At 47.0% G+C, this 19,101-nt stretch overlaps 1 protein-coding gene across 6 annotated transcripts in view; it reads left to right on the top strand.

Moving 5' to 3' along the window:
• Window positions 1–19,101, top strand: part of Dpf3 (double PHD fingers 3) — a 259,655-nt gene that overhangs the window by 124,131 nt on the left and 116,423 nt on the right. For all 6 annotated transcript variants that reach the window (XR_002483520.3, XR_002483521.3, XM_005321197.4 and 3 more), the window contains exon 4: window positions 17,609–17,736. Coding sequence is in view for 4 of the 6 variants with exons in the window: in XM_005321197.4 (XP_005321254.1) it covers window positions 17,609–17,736 (128 nt within the window). In the remaining 2 variants the exon portion in view is untranslated. The remainder of the gene's footprint in view (window positions 1–17,608; window positions 17,737–19,101) is intronic.

Below are 19,101 nucleotides of genomic sequence, written 5' to 3'. Positions count from 1 at the left end.
TATTTGTGAGGGGTGGGTGGTTGAGATTCATTGTGCTCTGTCCAAATCAAATCTTCCTTACACCATTTCCAGACATTTGAAAATACTACAGGGTGATGGCTGAAGCTGTCCCAAGTGTCTCCCTCCCTTGATGCAGGGTAGGAGACTCAAGTTTCCTAGAGAGATAATCCCACAGAGATATAATGTTGTCATTTTGCTTTTTCTAGTAGCCACATGAAGAAAAAGGAAAAAGAAACAGGGGAAATGGATTTTAATAATATATAACATTTAACCCAACATGTGAAAAAAATTTGATAATTTCACCATGTCATCAGTGTAAAGATGATGAATGAGATCTTTTACATCCTTTTTTAAAAAATATTTTTTAGTTTATTTATTTCATTTTTAAAATTTATTTATTTATTTATTTATTTTTATGTGGTGCTAAGGATCGAACCCAGTGCTTTACACATGCAAGGCAAGCGCTCAACCACTGAGCTACAACCCCAGTCCCTTTTACATTCTTTTTTGATACTGTGTTTGAATTCTAGTGTGCATTTGCCACTTCTCCACATCTCACTTTGAACTAGCCACACTTTAAGTGCTCAGTGGCACATGGGCTAGGGTGCCATATTGGTCAGCAAGGTTCTACGGTCAACGTATGGTCCTGATCATCATCATCAGTAGCAGCAGCAGTAGCAACAGCAACCTGGGAGCTTGTCACAGATACAAAATCTTGGGCCTCTCAGATCTACGGAGCAGAATTTGCATCTCCTGAATGGACACCGATGTCTGAGAAACTGTGTCAAAGACTTATAGGTAGATGGACCATAAGCCAGTGGTGTATGAGTCCATGTTGCTTTACTAGGCATAAATAATTGTTGATATAAACAGTTCCTTTTGGAGGCAAGGGCTCACTCCTTCCTTGCCATAGCTCCATTGGTCCTGATCTTGTGCGGTGTGATGGAAGAATGGTAAAGAAACCCCTGGTTTAATCCTTACCTGGACCAATTTAATTCTACCCCTTTCATAGATGGTTTGGCTGAGACAACTATGAAGTATTATTTAGGTATCTGCCACTCGTTGGATGTGTCTCTTTGTTTGAGTGAGTAAACCTTCTGGTATATTTCTCTATCTGTAGAACAGGCTCAGCAGGACCTGATTTTCCTAGGTAGTCTTTCAGCTCACCGTGGGTCAAACAAGTCATATGCAATTCTTTTCAATTAGAAATTTTTTGTTTGATTTTGAGTGGGTAATACAGTCACATGTTTTGACATTCAAAAGGTAAAAGGAGGCCAGGCTTGGTAGCACACGCCTGTGATCCCAGTGGCTGGGGAGACTGAGACAGGAGGATCATAAGTTCAAATCCAGCCTCAGCAACTTAGCAAGGCCCTAAGCAACTAAGTGAGACCTGTCTCTAAATAAAATATAAAAAAGGGCTGGGAATGTGTTTCAATGGTTAAGCGCCCCTAGGTTCAATCCCTAGTACCATCAAAGAAAAAAAAAAAAAAAAAAAGATAAAAGGGTATGTTATATGGTGGAAATCAAGAGCAAGTCTCTCCAGAGACAATCAGTGGCACCAGAATTTCCTTGAAGAGAGGGTCTATCTATGCTCAGGAACTGCATTGATGTGATTTTCTCCTCCTTTTACAGAGCATAACCACCTTGGATTTTGCCATTTCCACTTAAATAAGTGCTCGATATATCTCAACGTACAAAAAAGTTTCATTTTTTAATGATTACATAATATTCTATTGATGAATATACCACAATTTATTTAAACAGGCTATTCCCAATTGTGTTTCTAACTTTTCCAATTTATCGATTCAATGAATGTTTTGAATGTATATGAAAATATCCTTGTAATTTGCTAATTTAAATAATTTTATTAAAAATACATGATAATAATTTTAACTAATTTAAAATTATTAGTCTTGATTCTCAATATTTACACTTTATCTTTCTATCAGATAAATTGGATCTTCTTTCATACAATCAAAGAATTTAACACTGTGGTGTACCTTAGATACTATTAACTCCAAGTTCTTATTTTATTGAGGTCCAGATAGATTAAGAAACTTGTTCAAAGTCACTCAAAGTCCTGTGGATCCAGCAGAGAATCCAGGTTGTTTGAAGTTCTCTTTAAATGGTTTTCTGCTTCTTCATGCTGCTGATTTGGATACTAACTTAAAAAAAATAATTAAAAAAAAACTTTAACAAGGACTTTTCCCTTAATAACTGTTTTATGATTATAAAATCAACATATTAATTAATTATTAAAATGCAGCAAGAGATCGTTGGAATTCCTTCAGTCATAAATGCTGGAAGCTCAACTCCAACTAAGCCTAAGCAAAAGAAGGTCCAGTAACAGTCAACCCCAGGGTTCAGCTGGCTTCAGGCCCTGTCCTCCTCCTGGGGCAGGAAAAGAGGCCACTAGCAGCCTCAGACTCAACGCGACCGTAGCCAACAGAAAGGCGGTCCCTTTCCACAGCTTTGTGTCTGTCCCCTTCCGTGGGTTTATGTCTGCCCCACCAATCCCCATTCCCAGGGGATAGGACACTGAATAAATCATCCTCGTCCTCAGAAGCAGTCTCTCAACAGCACACCAGTTGACAAAGCCCTTATAAAGCCGATTTCCATCCATGTCATTTAGTTGACTCTACTGTGGCTATGGGGACCAAAGAGGACAGGAAGGGATACAGTGTTATAAACCCATTTGATAGGTGAGAGAAATGGGGCTGTGGACAGAGCCAGGGAGAGTTTACCATGTGGCTCATGCATCTGACAATGAGCACTCCACTGCTTGGGAGGCAAGAAGCTATTTTCTGAGCATTTGGTCCTTCTGCCACAGAGGTTTACTTAAGGCATCTTGCCTCCCAGGGTTTGCACCTTGCCTGTGGCTGAACGGAGAGCAGCTGCCTTCAGAGCCGGCTGTGGACTTGCCCCAACCTTGGGCCTGCCGTGACATGCAAGGGCAGAGAAAAGCGGGAAGCCCAGGGCTGGTGGTTTTCTACCGCCATGTCCCCTCTAGCACACAGTGGCTGTATCTGTGATCATTTGAAATGCTCACTTGGCCTGTGCTCCCCAGGCTCACTCAGCTGACTGTCTCAGGTTGCAGGTGGCTCTGCCCCAGAAGAGACAAGCACCAGTCCCTGAAGATGGACCCTTGGCCATATTCCCAGATGGGAAGAGCTGAGCCCCCAGGCTAGCTTATCCTCCTCACCAACACCCAGGTACACAATACACAGTACACCAATAGCCCACGGCTAGGATAAGTAACTTTTCATATGACGGGGCCCCTTCTCAGAAGAACTTCTCTTTGGGTAATCAGGCCGACCACTAAGCCTACTAAAAACAAAACCCAACAGCAGAATGCCTGTCATTTCTCCATCCTGTTCAGAATCTGCACCTCTGGGTCCAGGCCTAGCACTCAGCATGGAACCTCCACACCATCCTGCCATGGCGGGTGAACAAAGATGCCCTGGGCCCTGTGACAAGGAGGCACGACACAGTACTTAGAAGCAGCCAGGGCCCATCTAGGGAATGTGAAACAGCGTGACCAGAGAAGCATACCATTCCCTTCCCAGAGGCGACAGGTTTGCTTTAGGATTCTTCACACTAGCCAAAGTTTCAGGAAAACAACTTCGTCCATAGCCCCAGCTTGTCCATATGACAGCTTTGTGCAAATCGGAAGGTGGCGCCCCCTCTGGGTGGACACTTGTCAGTGAGGCCCTTCTGCTGAGTTGTGGAGCACGCAGGCTGGTGCTGGGCCCCTCTGCTGTGTCCTTGGCAGTGGCCCCATGCGGGTGGGTGCCACCTGCACATTTTTCAGCAGCTCTGCCTTTGTTATCCCTAAAATGCAGCTTCCACCTGAGGGAACCTCCTCCCTTTTTTGGGTTATGTCCTTCCTAAGCGCGGGGCTGACTTGGATGGTATTTTTAAATGACTGTCTCTTATTTTTATTCCATTTGATTTGGACTCAAGGAAGGCTCAGTTTTTTTTTTTTTTTTTTGGTTGATACTGTTGAGTGTGACTCAGGGTAGAGTCACTGCACAGTCCCTGGAGAAATTGCTGCGAGTTTCTACTAGGTGGGGGCAGTCAGTCAAGAGGCTGAGGCGGAACTTCCTCATGGGGATAGAGGAGCCATGAGGGACACGGGGAAGGAAAGCGTAGGGGTGTGTTCCCTTTTACCATGGCAATGAAATGGGCAGGAAGTTTTTGAGGGACACTGAATAGCACCGATCAGTGTTGAAAAAGCACATGCCCTTTGACCTGGAAATTCTACTGGAAATTTATCATGTATATATGATCTATAATTTTGGGGAGGTACCCAGGATTGAACTCAGGGGCACTTGACCACTGAGCCACATCCCCAGCCCTTTGTTTTGGTGGGGTACCCAGGGTTGAACTCAGGGGCCACTGAACCACATCCCCAGCCATGTTTTGTAATTTTTTTTTTTTTTAAATAGGGTCTCACTGGGTTGCTCAGTGCCTCACTTTTGCTGAGGCTGGCTTTGAACTCACGATCCTCCTTCCTCGGTCTCCCCAGCTGCTGGGATTACAGACTTGTGCCACTGTGCCTGTCTTTATAGTTAAACATAGCTTAATACAGTTTAAATACATACATCTAAAATATAAACAAACACATTTATACATTGTGGCATTGTTTATAGTAACAACAAAGAATGAAAACTACAAGAAGGTTCATCCATGGGGAACAAGTTAAATACATAGAACATCATAAAATAAATTACTCTTTTGTCTTTTAAAAGAGTGAATAGAAAAAAAAATGAAAAGATGTCTAAGATATATTGCTAAGTGGGGGAAAAACAGCATATTGTACAACATTATATATAGTTCTCTTTGGATAAAACTTGCAGAAAATCAATAATCAATTTGTCTATCCTGGGATGAATCTTTAAAATTCATGGAAATTAGACAACTGAGTTCATGTTGGAAGAAAGCCAAACAAAACCCCCACCTGCCCACCCACACCTGGCAGCCTCCACTACCCAGCCCCTTATGACACCCACCTTTCTTCTCCCTTCCCTCCCAGAATCCTGGGAAGGGCTCCCCTGAACTCCCTTTGACACGTTCTAGGACTTGTGAAGGCCCTCTGTGTCCACCATCAGTACTACCCAGAGATGTCCTCATCTCCCTGGGAAGAGGGCAAAGGGGTCCCCTGGCCTGTGGGAGACTGAGTGACACCATCTGGAGCCAAGTGGCCTCAAGGTGTGAGTGTCCTGCAGATCAGGTCTTCTGTGGTAGGGAGGAGATGCCACAGCAGTGTATCACACCAACACACAACTTGTCCTTCCTGTCTTCCTTTTCATCCCTGCTTGAGTCCGGTAGTAATGGACAGCTTCCACCAACAAAGGCCAGGGTGTGGCACGGGTTAGAATTATCCCTGGCCCTGGGTCAGCAGTGCTGTGTCAGGAAACCAGGTCAGGGCAAAGAGAGGAGGGGTTTTGCGGGACACTGGACAGAGCTGTAGAACCCTCATTTCTGGTTTAGCACCTGGAGCACAGAGCAATCCAGGATGGAGAGAGCAGAGGTGGATCTGGGTTGGCATTAAGTCTTTGGTTCCTGGGCTAAATTATACCCTGATGGAGGGACTCCCCAGTCCTGCTGTCCCCAACCCTTCTCCCTCACTGTGAATACTCCATTTCTCCTCTGTTTCTTTACTACCTGCTGGAAAGAAAAATGTGTACGCGTGGGGTGGGAAAGGGCTGGGAGCTGGGGAGCGCTCTTAGGAGTCTGAAAGCATTCCCAGTGTCCCTGGACCTATGTGTTTCTCACGCCAAACATCACCCCTCCAATCAGTCTTGAATAAACATCTCACAACCTCCTACTTGCCTGGGCGTCTGAAGGACAACACATACAACATTATTTCTCTCGGCTGACTAACAATTGAGTTCAGTGTTCGCTGCAGCTTGCACTTGGCCGCAGAGGCGACGCAAGGTGTTTCACAGTGCAGATATCATAATCCCTACAATGTGAGGACTGGAGCAGGGGCCTGGGGCCAGTGAGGGGGCCACCCTGGGGACACCTCCCCGAGAATCAAGTTCTGTCCTTGAGAAGGGGAGCCAAGCTGGCAGGGGAGAAAGGTGATAGTAAATATCCACGAGAAGGCCCTGAAACAAGGAGATGTTGGGCAAAAGCCAGCTAATTAAAAAAAAGGGGGCTTTTACGCTTGCTTTTTTTTTTTTGGAATGAAGCAAAGAAAAAGTCTGGGAACAAACTTTTGCTTATGTCCCTTTGGATTAAATGCTCAGATAATCTGCTTAGATCAATTTAGCATCTTTCAACCCCAGACCTTTGGTCCCTGTGGTCTCAGGCAGATATTGTCTTCGTTTTAGAGGTTTGGAAACTGTGTGCAGAGTAGGAAGTTAATTTCCCAGGGGTGTCAATGGTGAAGCCAAGGAAAGAACCCTAAGGGGAGCCAGTCAGAACTGGCACCGTTTGCTCCAAGCCCCAAACATAGACGCCAGTCCTGGTGCTATCATATCAAAGCTATCAGACTGCAAGGGCTGGGTGGCAGATAGTCGGCAGATAGTCCTGCTCCCTGGGTATCAAGGTCTTGTCAGTCCCTACTGCCGTGGTCCTACTTAATGAAGTCCAAGGGATGGGAGAGAAGGCACTTGGGAATAGGGTTCTGGTTCTTTCTCTTGCTTCTTTCCCCCCGTTTTGGCAGTCCCTCAATGACTGGGGATGAATGACCAGGATAACCCCTGATTCCTTGTTGGGGAAAATGACAGGAGGGCAGGGCCCCTGCAGGAGACCATAGGTTGTGATGTCCCAGGGCAGAGAGGACCATAAGTCAGCCATAAGGGAGCCTCTGAGGGGTGTCTGATGAGAGGGCGGGGTGTCCGGCCAGGGGGCCGCCCAGGCAAAGGGGCCTGAGTTCTGCCTGCCTGGCCGCCTAGGGTGCTGGCCCTGCTGCGGAACTGCCAGAACTCTACAGATGGGAGCAGGCCGCGGCCAACTTCCCCAGCTTTTGAAAATCCTGCATCTTAATTAGTTCCCCACTGCTTTTGTACATGGCCCACATTTTAATAGTCTCCAGGCTTCTTCCACCATTTGCTCTCTGATGTTCGGTGCGATTTCTCTTCTCCCCAAGACAGTCCCCCAGGCTCCTCCGACACCCTCCCGTCCGGGAACAACTTAAGGAACGCCGATGTGCCAAGCATGTAGCCGGAGATTGATGAGGCTGTCAGCGGGCTCTCGTGCCCCCCAGCCCTCCCCCTCTGCCATGCGCTGCTCAGATGGATGAGCCGGGCGGGGGTGGGCACGACGGGGGAGGCAAAGGCAGGGACCCGCGGAGCCTCGAGCCAGGTGTGAGCCGGTGGACAGCGTGACCTTCTGCGGGCCTGCAGAGGAGTCTGGCTGTGTCCTTCCGAGGGGGAAGGACGCTCTGGCTCCCACCCGCGTCTGTCAGTGCTTATCTGTCTCTGTGCGGGGGCTGGGGGGTGGATTGCCTGAGCTTGGTACAGCTGGGAGAATGGATGCCTTCAAGTGCATCAGGGGGAAATGACCAGTCATTTATCTCTTTCCTGCAGTGTCAGAGCCTGCAGCCATCCATCCTGGAGCCCGAGAGCCAGGGAGAGTGCGCAGGCCCCTTCCGTCAGGCTTCATGCCACAAAGGTCTGTGCTCCAGGGGCCTCTTCTTTGGTCTCCTGGAGTCTCAGGGAAGGAGCTAGGGCTGGGTGGCTGAGTCCCGGTGTCCTTGGCACTGCTGGCGGCCTATAGGGCTCTGGGAGCTTGGGCTGCTGCAGTTTCCGCAGCTGCATTCTGCGGTCAGGCCTGGCATAGCCATGTTTAGAGCAGGCGTTGTGAGCCTGAGGATTCACTCAGTTGTGCCCTCGGCCTTCCCCTGTGTCCCTCCTAGCTGACGGTACAGGCTTCCAGAGCTTCTTCTCATCAGCGTTTCTAGCACCTGGCATGAGGCTTGGCACATGGTAGATGGACAGTAAAGATTATTATTAAAGGGATGAAGGAAAGAAATGTGTTTGATCTCAAGCTTAGAGATGCAACTCAGCTCACATCATTCCTGTTTTGCAGATGAGGGAGACTTGAGCTAGAGAGGAGAAGCCTCGAATAGGAGCCAGGCTTCCCATCCAGTTCCCGGCCTGGCCCATGGGGCCTGAGTTCGGCCCTCTTGCTTGTCTTTGGCTGCAGAGGCCTTCCCTGTGCCAAACAGCTGCCCTCTACAGGAGAAAAGGCGCCGAACAGGGATCACAAAGGCCTGGGGTCAAGTCCAGACCCTTCCACCTGTGATTTGGGGCAATATCCTAAGGGCTCCAGACTTGATTCTTCATCTGTAAAATGTGGATCATGGTTGTTTCAGGGGATTATTCTAAGGGCCATATGGGATGGAGGATGGGGGACTTGTGTGAGAAGGCACCAGGATGCCACCTCCACATTGCACGGCATGGTAGGTCTCGGGAGTCTCAGCAAAGGCTGCTCCAGTCCTCGTATCAGCATGGAGTGTACTACAGACAGCTGGCTGCCCCGTGGAAAAAGTGTGTGCTATCTGGCCCAGAATGGAACAGATTCTGCTTTAAGACTCTTTTGAAAGCCCCTAGTCTAGCATCTTATACACTAAGGAGGGAAGACCTGAGACCTGGCTGTGGGGCCTGCCTTTGCCACAACCATGGTTTGCATGACATGTCCCTTGGGTCTCAGGACTCAGCCCTCCAGCATCCGTTGCCCAGGCACCCAGATGAACCTGGAAGACTTCCTCTGTGCTTTTACTACACCTGCTATCCTGTGGTATGTGAGGCCAGGCCCCTGGCCTGGTGTCTTTTCTCCTGTGCTTGCTGTAGGCTGGTTCTAGGAGAACAAGTCCTGCATGGATGTGCTCTGGTATAGCTACATGCCTTGGCCCCCTTAACATCGGACCCTTGGTCTTGACACCTGGTATCTACCCTGAATCCCTGGGGTGGAAGCCCCCTGCTCAGGGACCAGAGGACTGCTCCCCCCAGTGCACACCGCAGCACTGTGTATCTGATAATGAGGATGCCACAAGGACACAGTTCTGTATGTGTTGTGCACAGTTCCCTCCCAAGCTCCTGGTTCATTTGTGGAGCTCCATACATATTGCAATAACTTCTACCTGGTCCTCCTGTTTCTGCCCTCACCCTCCTTCAGAGTGCTCCTGTTGCTCTGTAGGCATCATCAGGCCACTCTTGGCTCCGGTGGCTTGCCATTGCATTCAGGATGGAAGCCGGCTTTCTCCAGCTGCCTTCAGTGCTGCGCCGTCCCTGTAACTCTCTGAGCCGACCTCTGGTCAGTTCCCGGCTCAGTGTGCTCCAGGGCAAGCTGGCCAGCTTCAGGGCTCTTGTAAGGATGGCTCCTTGCCTGGAATGTCCTTGCTTGGATATCACAGAGGTCCCCTCTTCCTCCTTTTCCAGGTTTGTGCTTTCCTGGCCACATTAAAAAAAAATGTAGCCACCCTCTTGTCACCCCCATATTCCGATTCCCTGCCTCTATGCTGTTTTTTTTTTTTTCTCCAAAGCACTGAATACCAAATATTCAGACTGTAGGTTTTACTTGTTTATTTGCTGCATGGGTTATTTCTGATGAGCTAGATTGTAAGTTCTAGGAGGGCACCGAGGGCACAGGTTTCTCTTTTGTTCACCGCGGCTTCCCTAGTGCCTAGAACCGAGCCCACCACATAATAAGTGCTCAATAATTATTTGTTAAGGAAATAAAAAAAAAAGCAGGGCATCTTCCACTGTGGTTCTGCCATGGTTTTCAGGAGCTGTGCCCACCCTGGCATTGAAACAGGGCCAGCATCCCGGCTTCCAGCTGTGTCTCGGGCTCTGTCTCTTCTGTCTCCTTAACTGCTCCAGGTTCTGCCTCGTTGCTGCCGTCCCCTGGGCCATGCCCATCTGGAGAAAGCTGGGCTCACCATGTCTGGTGGCCTGAGAATGCCAGAAGATCAGGAGTTTGGCTGAGCAGCGTAAGAAGGTGGAAAAGACGGACCTCACATTTATTGAGCACCCTGCTTGTGCCAAACACTTTATAGTCATTATCTCATTCGGCCTCATAACAATAGTGGGAAGTGGGTTTTGTTCTCCCAGTTTTATTGATAAGGAGGTGAAGGCCAAATGTGTGGTTTAGGGTAGAAGAGCTGAGATTTCGCCCCAGAGAAGCTTCTTATACTTTCTAATTGTCTATATTCCCTTGAACTATTTATTTTCATTTTTTCTCTAGCTTTATGGAAGTATAATTGATATGACATTACATACACATGTCCCTATATATACATATGTACAAACTATGATATTTTGACATATGTGTACATGGTGGAATGATTAAGTGAAGCTAATGAACATATCTATCACCTCAGATACTTATCATTTTTTGTGTGTGCGGTGAAAACATTTAAGATCTACTCTCTCAGCAATTTTCAGGCATCCAGTACCTTGTTAATAATTGCAGTCACCCCGCTGTACAGTAGATCTCCAGAATGTATTCACCCCAACTGAAACTTTGTACCCTCCACCAACACCCCCTTCCCACCTGCCTCTGTAAATATTTTATTCCTTTGGTCCATTCCCACTGTCCTTCCCTGATCTCTCTATCCCACTGTTCTAGGTTTACTTGGTCTGCGGGTCAGCCCTGTGGTGACTTTTTTTTTTTTGGCAAAATGGGGGGTTTTCTGTGTCTTGGGGCTGGGGAACTGACTATCTGTGGTTCTGAGTTTGGATTCTGGAACCCACCCTTGCTTGGCTACTTAGTGGGGAGTGGGCAGGCACAGCACGGGCCATGTGAGGGAATGATCGCCCTCCTGTTGTGTGAATATCTGGGAATTCTCAAACAAGTGTTACCCAGGGCCTACTGGGTGATGGGTCTTCAATATGAACCTCATCTATTTTGAGTTTTATGAGTCAAAAAAAAAATCAGGGAGTCAATGTAGCCAAGAAAACAGCTCCCCTAGGGAACGAACAGACGGGATTCCTGGGCCTGCCACCATGGAGGAAATCAGGTCTCTGGTCCCCCCCATTCTTTTCCCCGGTGGGGTGAGAGATAACAGTCCCCCTCCCTTCTCCCTCCATGAGTCTGAGAGTCTGATGGGGATAAATGAAATCATGATTCTTAAGCTCCTTGCTCCTCGGTGTAAGTTGATGTATAAATCCAAGGACATATGATGAGCTTATCTCCTCAAAATAATAAGCACCCAGAAGAGAAAACTGCACATTTGTATTTTTAAAGAAAAACTAGAGGCAGGTTTAAAAAAAAAAAATCTGAGCACTTACGATGTCGCAGGAGGATTCTTTCCATTGTGTGCCGGGTCGCTCCCTCCCATTTGGACCATAACTCTATCTCCAGGACCCTGCGTCAGAGGGAGCCCGTGATGGATGGACGGATGGATGCGCCCTGTCGGGGTGTTTCACCACAATTTCCCTTGGGGCAGGCTGCTGTTGGCAGAACCCAGCCTCCCGAAAGATGGTATCTCTTGCAAACTCGACAGCTAACAGACACCTCCTCTCTTTGTATATTTCCCCAAAGAAGAACAGTCTTAATCTCTTTTATATGGCATATTTTATTATAATCCATATATGACTTGCAGGTTCCCAGTCCTCCATCTGAGCCTAATAATGAAAGAGTAGGAGTCAGAGGCTCTGTGAGCCTGTGACATCCACGGCGTTTGCATTTTTAAATGACCTGGGATTTAATTACTCACTCTGCTCCCCTGTTACACTTTCAGACTCATCTCGTCCGCATCCTGTTAATGAGCTTGGTGGCTCCAACAGCCCAGTGGAAGCTTTTCTTTCAGTGCATTGGGTGGCAGACTTGGGGCACCTGTGTCAAAAGCTTGTGGCTTTGATCTGTACCCTAGAGGATGGCTGCCCCGTCCGGAGCCTGGGGAGAAGCCATTGCTCTTCACTGGAAAAAAATTTTAATTTTTTTTTTTTTTAAATTTGTGCCATTTTTTTTTTTAAAGAAGACTTTCTATGCTTCAATCCTTGTTTGTCTAAGAGGTTTTTTCTTGTTTGGAGACCGATTTGCTTCGGTTTGCACAGAAGCTGTCGCTGGTGTGATGGATCGTGCTGGAACTCACCCAAGGAGTATCTCTGTTCCCAATTAGAAGTGGAGGCAGAGCTGCTTAAGGGGGCCTAGGGAGGCGGCTGGCTTGGGTGACAGCTGCTGCCGCTCTGGAGAAAGTAACGATCCGTAGGTTTATATCCATGTGTATAAAATCAGGCTAATTTAAAGATGAATTATGTGTGTGTGTGTGTGTGTGTGTGTGTGTGTGTGTGTGTGTGTGTTTTGGACCATTTTTTTTTTTTAACGTGTAATATGTCATGGCTTCTGTCAGGTTATGTGGACTCCAAATTTGTGTGAAGTGCAAAATGAGTGTATTTTTAAAGAATTACTAAATCCTATTAAGAACCATATATATCCCGATGAGCTATATTGGAATAAAATCGAGTCGGTGACATCCCTAAGGAGAGTGTCTAGGATGTACACTGTGCAAGAACTGGGATCTGTTCCCTCTTATCCCCCCTCACTCTGGGACCCCCTATGGTCAGGAGGTAGAGAATGGACCCTCTGCTGGGTTTTTGGAAAGGGTGGTTACTCTTTCATTCTGACCTTCCAAGCCTTACCCATGGTGCTTTGCAACCAGGGTTTGCCAGAGGACATCTAGAACACTGCTCATGGAGTGGCACTCCGTCGGGTATTAAGTAGGCAACATAAAGAACCACGTTTAAATTCCTTCCATTTCTCAGAAGCAAAATCACAATAAACATTTCTTTTAATGTTATACACCTGTATTGTTCAATGCAGCAGCCACTAGCTATATGTAGCCATGGAACTCTTGAAATGTGGCTAGTCTGAATTGAGATGTGACATAAGTGTAAATAAACTACATGCCAGATGTAGAATCCTTTATTTTTTTCTATAATATTTTGCCCTACTCCCTTCTTTTTTGGTGCTGGGCCCACAGATCTCAGGGCCTCTAGAACACTAAGCGCGTAATTTACCACTGAGCTACAAATTTGGCTTTTTTTTTTTTTTAATTTTTTTTTAATTGTAGATGAACACAACACCTTTATTTTATTCATTCATTTTTATGTGGTGCTGAGAATCAAACCCAGTGTCTCACACATTCTAGGCAAGTGCTCTACCACTGAGCCACAACCCCAGCCCAGATTTAGAAGTCTTGATGAGAATGAATCAACTATCACATCAATGGTTTTCTTATATAAATTTCATGTTGGAATGGTTATGCTTTGGAAATATTGGGGTTTGAGAAAACATAAAATAAATTGTACCTGCTTCTCTTTGCTTTTTAAAATGTGGCTACTGGAAAGTTTAAAACATTCACGTGGCTTGCATTATATGTCTTCGGGACAGTGTAGCTAGGCCATGAAAATCAGAATGATTTTCAGAATGCTTAGAATCAATAAATTAATTTTAAAAAATCAGAATATTTTAAACTTTCGTAACAATAACATCCAGTATTTGTAGGGCACTTCCAATGTCCCAGGTTCTTTGCATGAATGATCTGATTTTGAATCCAAGATTTGAATAGAATAAAACAAATAAAAGTTGATAAGCCTCATTTTCCTCCCCGGGTCTCATAGGGTTTTTTTGGTGGGTCCCTTTGGAGTTTCTTCAGGCTGCATCACTCTGATTCTCACACCAACACTGTGAAGTAGACACTGTGGTCACCCCCATTTGCGTAAGGAAATGGAGGCTTAGGTGAAGTGACTAGCCCACAGCTCCCCTACTAATAAATGGCAAGGTTAGGGTCTGACTCCAGGGCTGTCTGAAAGCAGAACCTCTATGAACCAGTTAAATATTGTGGTGATCAAGGAAGAATGCTGTCACTGTGTTTCACGGTGATCCTGGGAAAGGCTCTCTGTCTTTCTGTGCTTCACTTTTCCTCCTTAAGGGACTGGTCTCTGCCTGCCATCGGAGACCCCCCTGAGCTCTTTGCAGGCAGGAGAACCCACTGAAGTTTTCCTATCATGGGATCTATTTTCCCTCCGGATTCTAACACTGTGCTTGGTTCTGGTTTAGTATCTGGTAAAGTCTGGTTCCGGGGAGGAGGGACTAAGAGAATAGTCTGAAATATGGCAAAGCAGGATAGAGGTATTTTCAGCAGGGGTGGAAGAAGGAGCAGGAGGAGGAAGTTCACAGCTGATGGAAAATCCTGTATAGTGTCAAGAGTGCCGTGGGAGGGGAGTACCATACAAGGATGTTCATCCAGAGTGGAGCCCAGCACCCTGCTGCAAACTACCCTCAGCTCATCAGAGATGAGCCTTTTATCTTGAAATGCAAAAACTGTGCAGAGAGTTGAATCGCGCACTGGAAATGCACAAACTGGAAAAAGACCTTTCAAGGGTGGACCAGAGACAGTCAGGTGGAGACCTTCGGCCCAATGAAGTGGTGGCTTCTGCAGGCAGATAGAACTGAAGGGCAGATTTTGCCCCTTACCAGTTGTGTGATATTAAGCAAGTTATAGGCATCCCAAGCTGCACTGTCCTCATCTGTAAAATGGGATAATGACTGTGCCTCTTGGGTGTGGTGGGAATTAAATGACACATAGCAATAACAGCTGCTGCATTGTGAAGGCTTCTGGGTACCAAACCCTCTTCAGGTATACAAGTGCACCAAAGCCCAGTCGGAGCTCAGCTTGGCTTGGGAACTACTAATAAGATTACAATGAATGAGGGTCTTGTCATGATCTCAAAGGTGTGTTGGGAAGATCATTCAGCTGCATTCTTGTCCTGATGTGTCGCTTTGGTAAAATTACATACCTTCTCTGAGCTTAGGGTGACTCATTTGTAAAGTATAATGATTGACTTTTATGTTCCATAAGGCCATCTCTTGTTCAAAATGCTGTGCAGTTCTGGACACTGGATTTATTTAGTGTTGGGAAGACTAGGAAATGAACTTCAAATATGTACATATGATTATTATAAATTTGAGTGATTGCGACCAGCTGTTCTTTTCTGACGGAGGACGGGACATGAGGCAACCCACTTTAATTGTTTGAGATTAGACATTTGGAAGACTTTTCTGACTTGGGAGAGAAAGAAATATGTCATCAGACCAGGCTATGGAGCTGCATGCCCTGAAGTCATGAAAGCAGACAGTTGACTCTTTCTCTGACACTCACAGGCATTCCCCGACTCTCTGATCTGATCTCCTCCTTTATTCTTTCATGTTTCATGGTTGTTTTCCTCTATACCACTTAGGGCAGCTCATAATTGCATTTTTATTTTGTATTTAACATTTTTATGTCTGTCTCTTTAGACTAGAAACCACCCAGGGGCCGGAACTAACTTGATTTGGTCAACTCCTATGTCCCTAGTCCCAGTACAGCAGTTGTCACATGGCAGGAAGGATAGATTGATGGATGCAGTCCAGAGGTGGCAGGTTTTGTGGTAGTGCTTGTTGATGGAGGTGGGTCCTCTATTCTTTTTTTGTTTTTTTTTTTAAAAAAAAAAAATCCCAGAGACCTTGCCTCTCAAGAGACTTCAGGTACTGTTCCTCCTTCCACTTTCTTTTTTCTGGGAGCTGGTCACCCATGGTGCCTTTCTTCCATGGGATTGGCTGTCCTGTGCTCTTCTGGGTGGAGAGATGGAGCAGGCAGGTAGGGTTCCGTTGGGGTGGGAAGGAAGTAGGGCTCGATGGTGCTGCTGATCTCCATTCACCCTTCCAGATCCACTCTTTGCCCTTCACACTGCTCTGTGTCCCAGGAAGTTGACCTCGGTGGGCTGCATTGACCAGGCTCCCTGCCCTCTGGCTTCCGGTCAAGGTTGGCCAATGAGAGAGGAAGGAAGCACGGCAGGAAGATGGAGAATGGAAGAAAGTGTGCTTGGGTCATGTGTTGGTTTCCTTGTTTCCTGACCTCTGGGATCTTGCAAGCAGTGCCAGCCAGAGCTCCTGTCTGGCCCTGTCTCCAGGTTCTTGCAAACATCTGTCTGTCTCCCCAGGAGTAGCAGTGGAAATGCTCCTTTGGGGGCACCTCACCATTGCTTTTTGGTTCCCTTTCTCCCACACACACCTTCTAGTCCCTACACTAAACCTTCAATTCCCTGATATGAGTGGGCCATTTGTTTCCCCTGTTTTCCACACTCACCACTGTATTGTGTTCTTGCATCCATGGGACCTGAGAGAGTGGTATTGTGTGTGTGTGTGTGTGTGTGTGTGTGTGTGTGTGTGTGTATAAGTGGGGGTGGGGTATGAAGTCCAGGATCAGAGGAGAGGTTGGAGGAAAATTTTACAGTAAATCAAAATATGATCACTTGGACCTTAGGTTTCTGTTTTTACTTATTATTATTTTTTGGATTTTTAAAATTTCTTTCATACATGACAATAGTGGAATGCCTTACATTCATAATTATCCATTCACAGCACAATTTTTCATAACTCTGTATTATTTTTAAAAACCCTCTGTAAAAATGGGACTTTGAAGGGCATCTTGAGGAAGGGGTTCAGCTCCACTCTGTTCTTTCTCAGCAGCTGGGTTGTCTCTTAGGTGCCTTTTTTTAAAAAAAAAAAAATTATTTTTTTTTACTTAGCTAGCCCAGTAGGTTGGTTTTTCATCACTGTAACAAAATTCCTGAGATAACTACCTTATAAAGAGAAAAGGTTTAGGGGTTCCTGTCCATGCTCAGGCAGACTCGCTGTTTGGGGCTTCTGGTGATGGCGATGCAGAGAATGGGTGGCAGAGCAAACTGTTTACCTCATGGCCAGGAAGCCAGAGAGGAAGAGGAAGAGACTGAGGTACAGTTCCCTTCAAGGGAATGCCCCTAGGGACCTCCCAGTAGTCCTTACCTCCTAAAGGTTCCGCCACCTCCTCTTAGGGTGGCCCTGGGGGCTGGTCTTTACCAGTGAGCCTTTGGGAGGTGCTCAGCATCAGAACTCTAGCACCCAGTGACCTGCTGTCCAGCAGCTGCTCAAACTCCCCACGTCTTCAGAGACTGTGCCCTCAGCTCCCACCCTGCTCTCTGGGTCCTGCTGGGCACCTGCCCTTGCTCCTCCTCTTCCCCTGGCTTTCAAGGCTCCGCATCCCCTATGAGTGCATGGGAACAGCCTTGCGGAGGCCGAATTAGCTTTTCATGGAGCCAAGCAGAGCTGGGCAGCCACCTGGCTGAGGAGAGGTCATGAACTGCCTGACCAGAGCTGGGGTGGAGGCAGGGGACAGTAATAACAATGGCCAAGCCGGTGTGCTGCTTGAGAGTTTCCAAACGCTTTCCTGTAAATCAGCACTTCTCCGACCCCAACGACCCTGTGGTGTGGGACATCATTGTGCCCCTTGGTAGAAGAACAGGCTTGAGCCTCCTCCAGCGCCTTGTTCAGTCCCACTGCCAGAGAGAGGCAGAAGCAAGACCCAGGCCCAGGTGGAGTGGTCCCGTGTCCCGCCTGGCACCCTTTCTGCCCGGCCTCAGCTGTCCGAGAGGGTCGTGATCTACCTCTGGGATTATGAGACAAGCTGGAAAAGCTGCCCTCAACGCCCATGTTCCTGTCCCCCTGGAAGAGAGAGCACCGGCCGCTCTGAGTTCTACCCAGGAGCTCTGGTGGAACGTGTCCTTAAGAGCCATCCTTCCTGCCCCAGCTCTTCTGGTGGCCTGACCTGCCTTTCTGTGTGTGTGTGTTTCAGAAGTGGAGCTGCCCCTGAAGAAAGATGGCTTCACCTCGGAAAGCACCACACTGGAAGCCTTGCTCCGCGGAGAGGGGGTGGAGAAGAAGGTGGATGCCCGGGAGGAGGAGAGCATCCAGGAGATACAGGTACTCACTCCTGGGACTGCAGACCCACACCCCCAGCACTTTGAGGCTTTTCCAATTCAATGCACCAACCCCTCTCCCTGATTTCTTCATTTGTTTGTTCCAAATGTATTTAGGGAGCCTGTTGAGCACCGGGTACCTGCTAGGTCCTGGGGCCATGTTGGGAAGCAAAGCAGATTGAGCCCTCCTCCCTGTGAAATAAACAGCCCACAGTCCAGGGTGTAGACTCCTGGGTGTTGGCCTTGCCCCCTTCCTCACAATGCAGGCTCAGCTCCTGCTCCTCAGACTTCTGGTTCTTTTCTCCCACTGCTCTGGGCCTGGGGGAGAGAGGATCTGGTGGAGTTAATGAGGATTAACTCACTCATCCTTCAAGGCCTGCCCCATAGTCCCCTCCCTGCAGGATGGATCATCTGTTCCCCCAGCTCCGGATTATAATGGTGTGCACCCACCATTTCCTGTCACTTGCCTCGAATCCTGTTTATCCAGTACAATGCTCGACACAGAGTATTGTAATAATATTAACTAGTGCTAATATAAATAGTGGTGTTAATAATTAAATATAATTAAATTATATTTTATTGAATTTATATCCTGTATTAAAATTTTATATTTTTGTTACCTACATTGTATATGCATAATTTTATACTCCATTCACTATTTTAATTATTAATTCATTAATTTACTGAAGTGATAGTTAAAGGAATGATAATAATAATAATAATACCTCTCTGGTTTGTTTAATAGGTCTCACTGGCCTGTGAGTTCCATAGAGTCGGGACCCAGGCTTGTTGTCACCTCTGTGTCCTCTGTACCTGGTGCATGCAGGTGCAGAGTTGGGTCTCAGTAAAAGCACTAGCCTCCTTCACAGCGACTCCTGTGCTAAGATGAATGGTCGAGTCTTTTCGACTTAGTTCCCACTCCCTGACTTGTTTGTTCCCTCCTCTGCTTTCCGCGAGCTCCAGACCTACTGGAGATTTTTTCATTCACTCTAGCCTTTAGTTGTCGAATGGAACTTGGAGTCCCCTTTGTCTTTCTCTCAAGTACGATGTCCATGCATCCGGAATCCAGTTGGCCGTGTGTCCAACACAAATCCAGAGCATGGCCCTTCTCCCCACACCCTCTGTGGCCGCCCTGGTCCAGGCCACATTTACCACTTGTCTAAAGGACTGTGATGGTCTTCCCTGCTAGCACCTCAGAGGGAGTCTTTAAAAGACCACTTAAAAATAGCAACTTTTGGTTCATAGCAAAATGGTGAGGCAGGTACAAAGATTTCCTATATCCCCTGTGCCCACGTACACGCATAGACTCCCCCATGAGCACAGGCTCCCACCACATTGATTACAATCAAGGAACCTACACTGATACGCC

This window comes from Ictidomys tridecemlineatus, chromosome 5 (genome assembly GCF_052094955.1).
Source record: "Ictidomys tridecemlineatus isolate mIctTri1 chromosome 5, mIctTri1.hap1, whole genome shotgun sequence".
Taxonomy (NCBI): domain Eukaryota; kingdom Metazoa; phylum Chordata; class Mammalia; order Rodentia; family Sciuridae; genus Ictidomys; species Ictidomys tridecemlineatus.
This window is presented reverse-complemented; position numbering and strand designations above follow the sequence as displayed.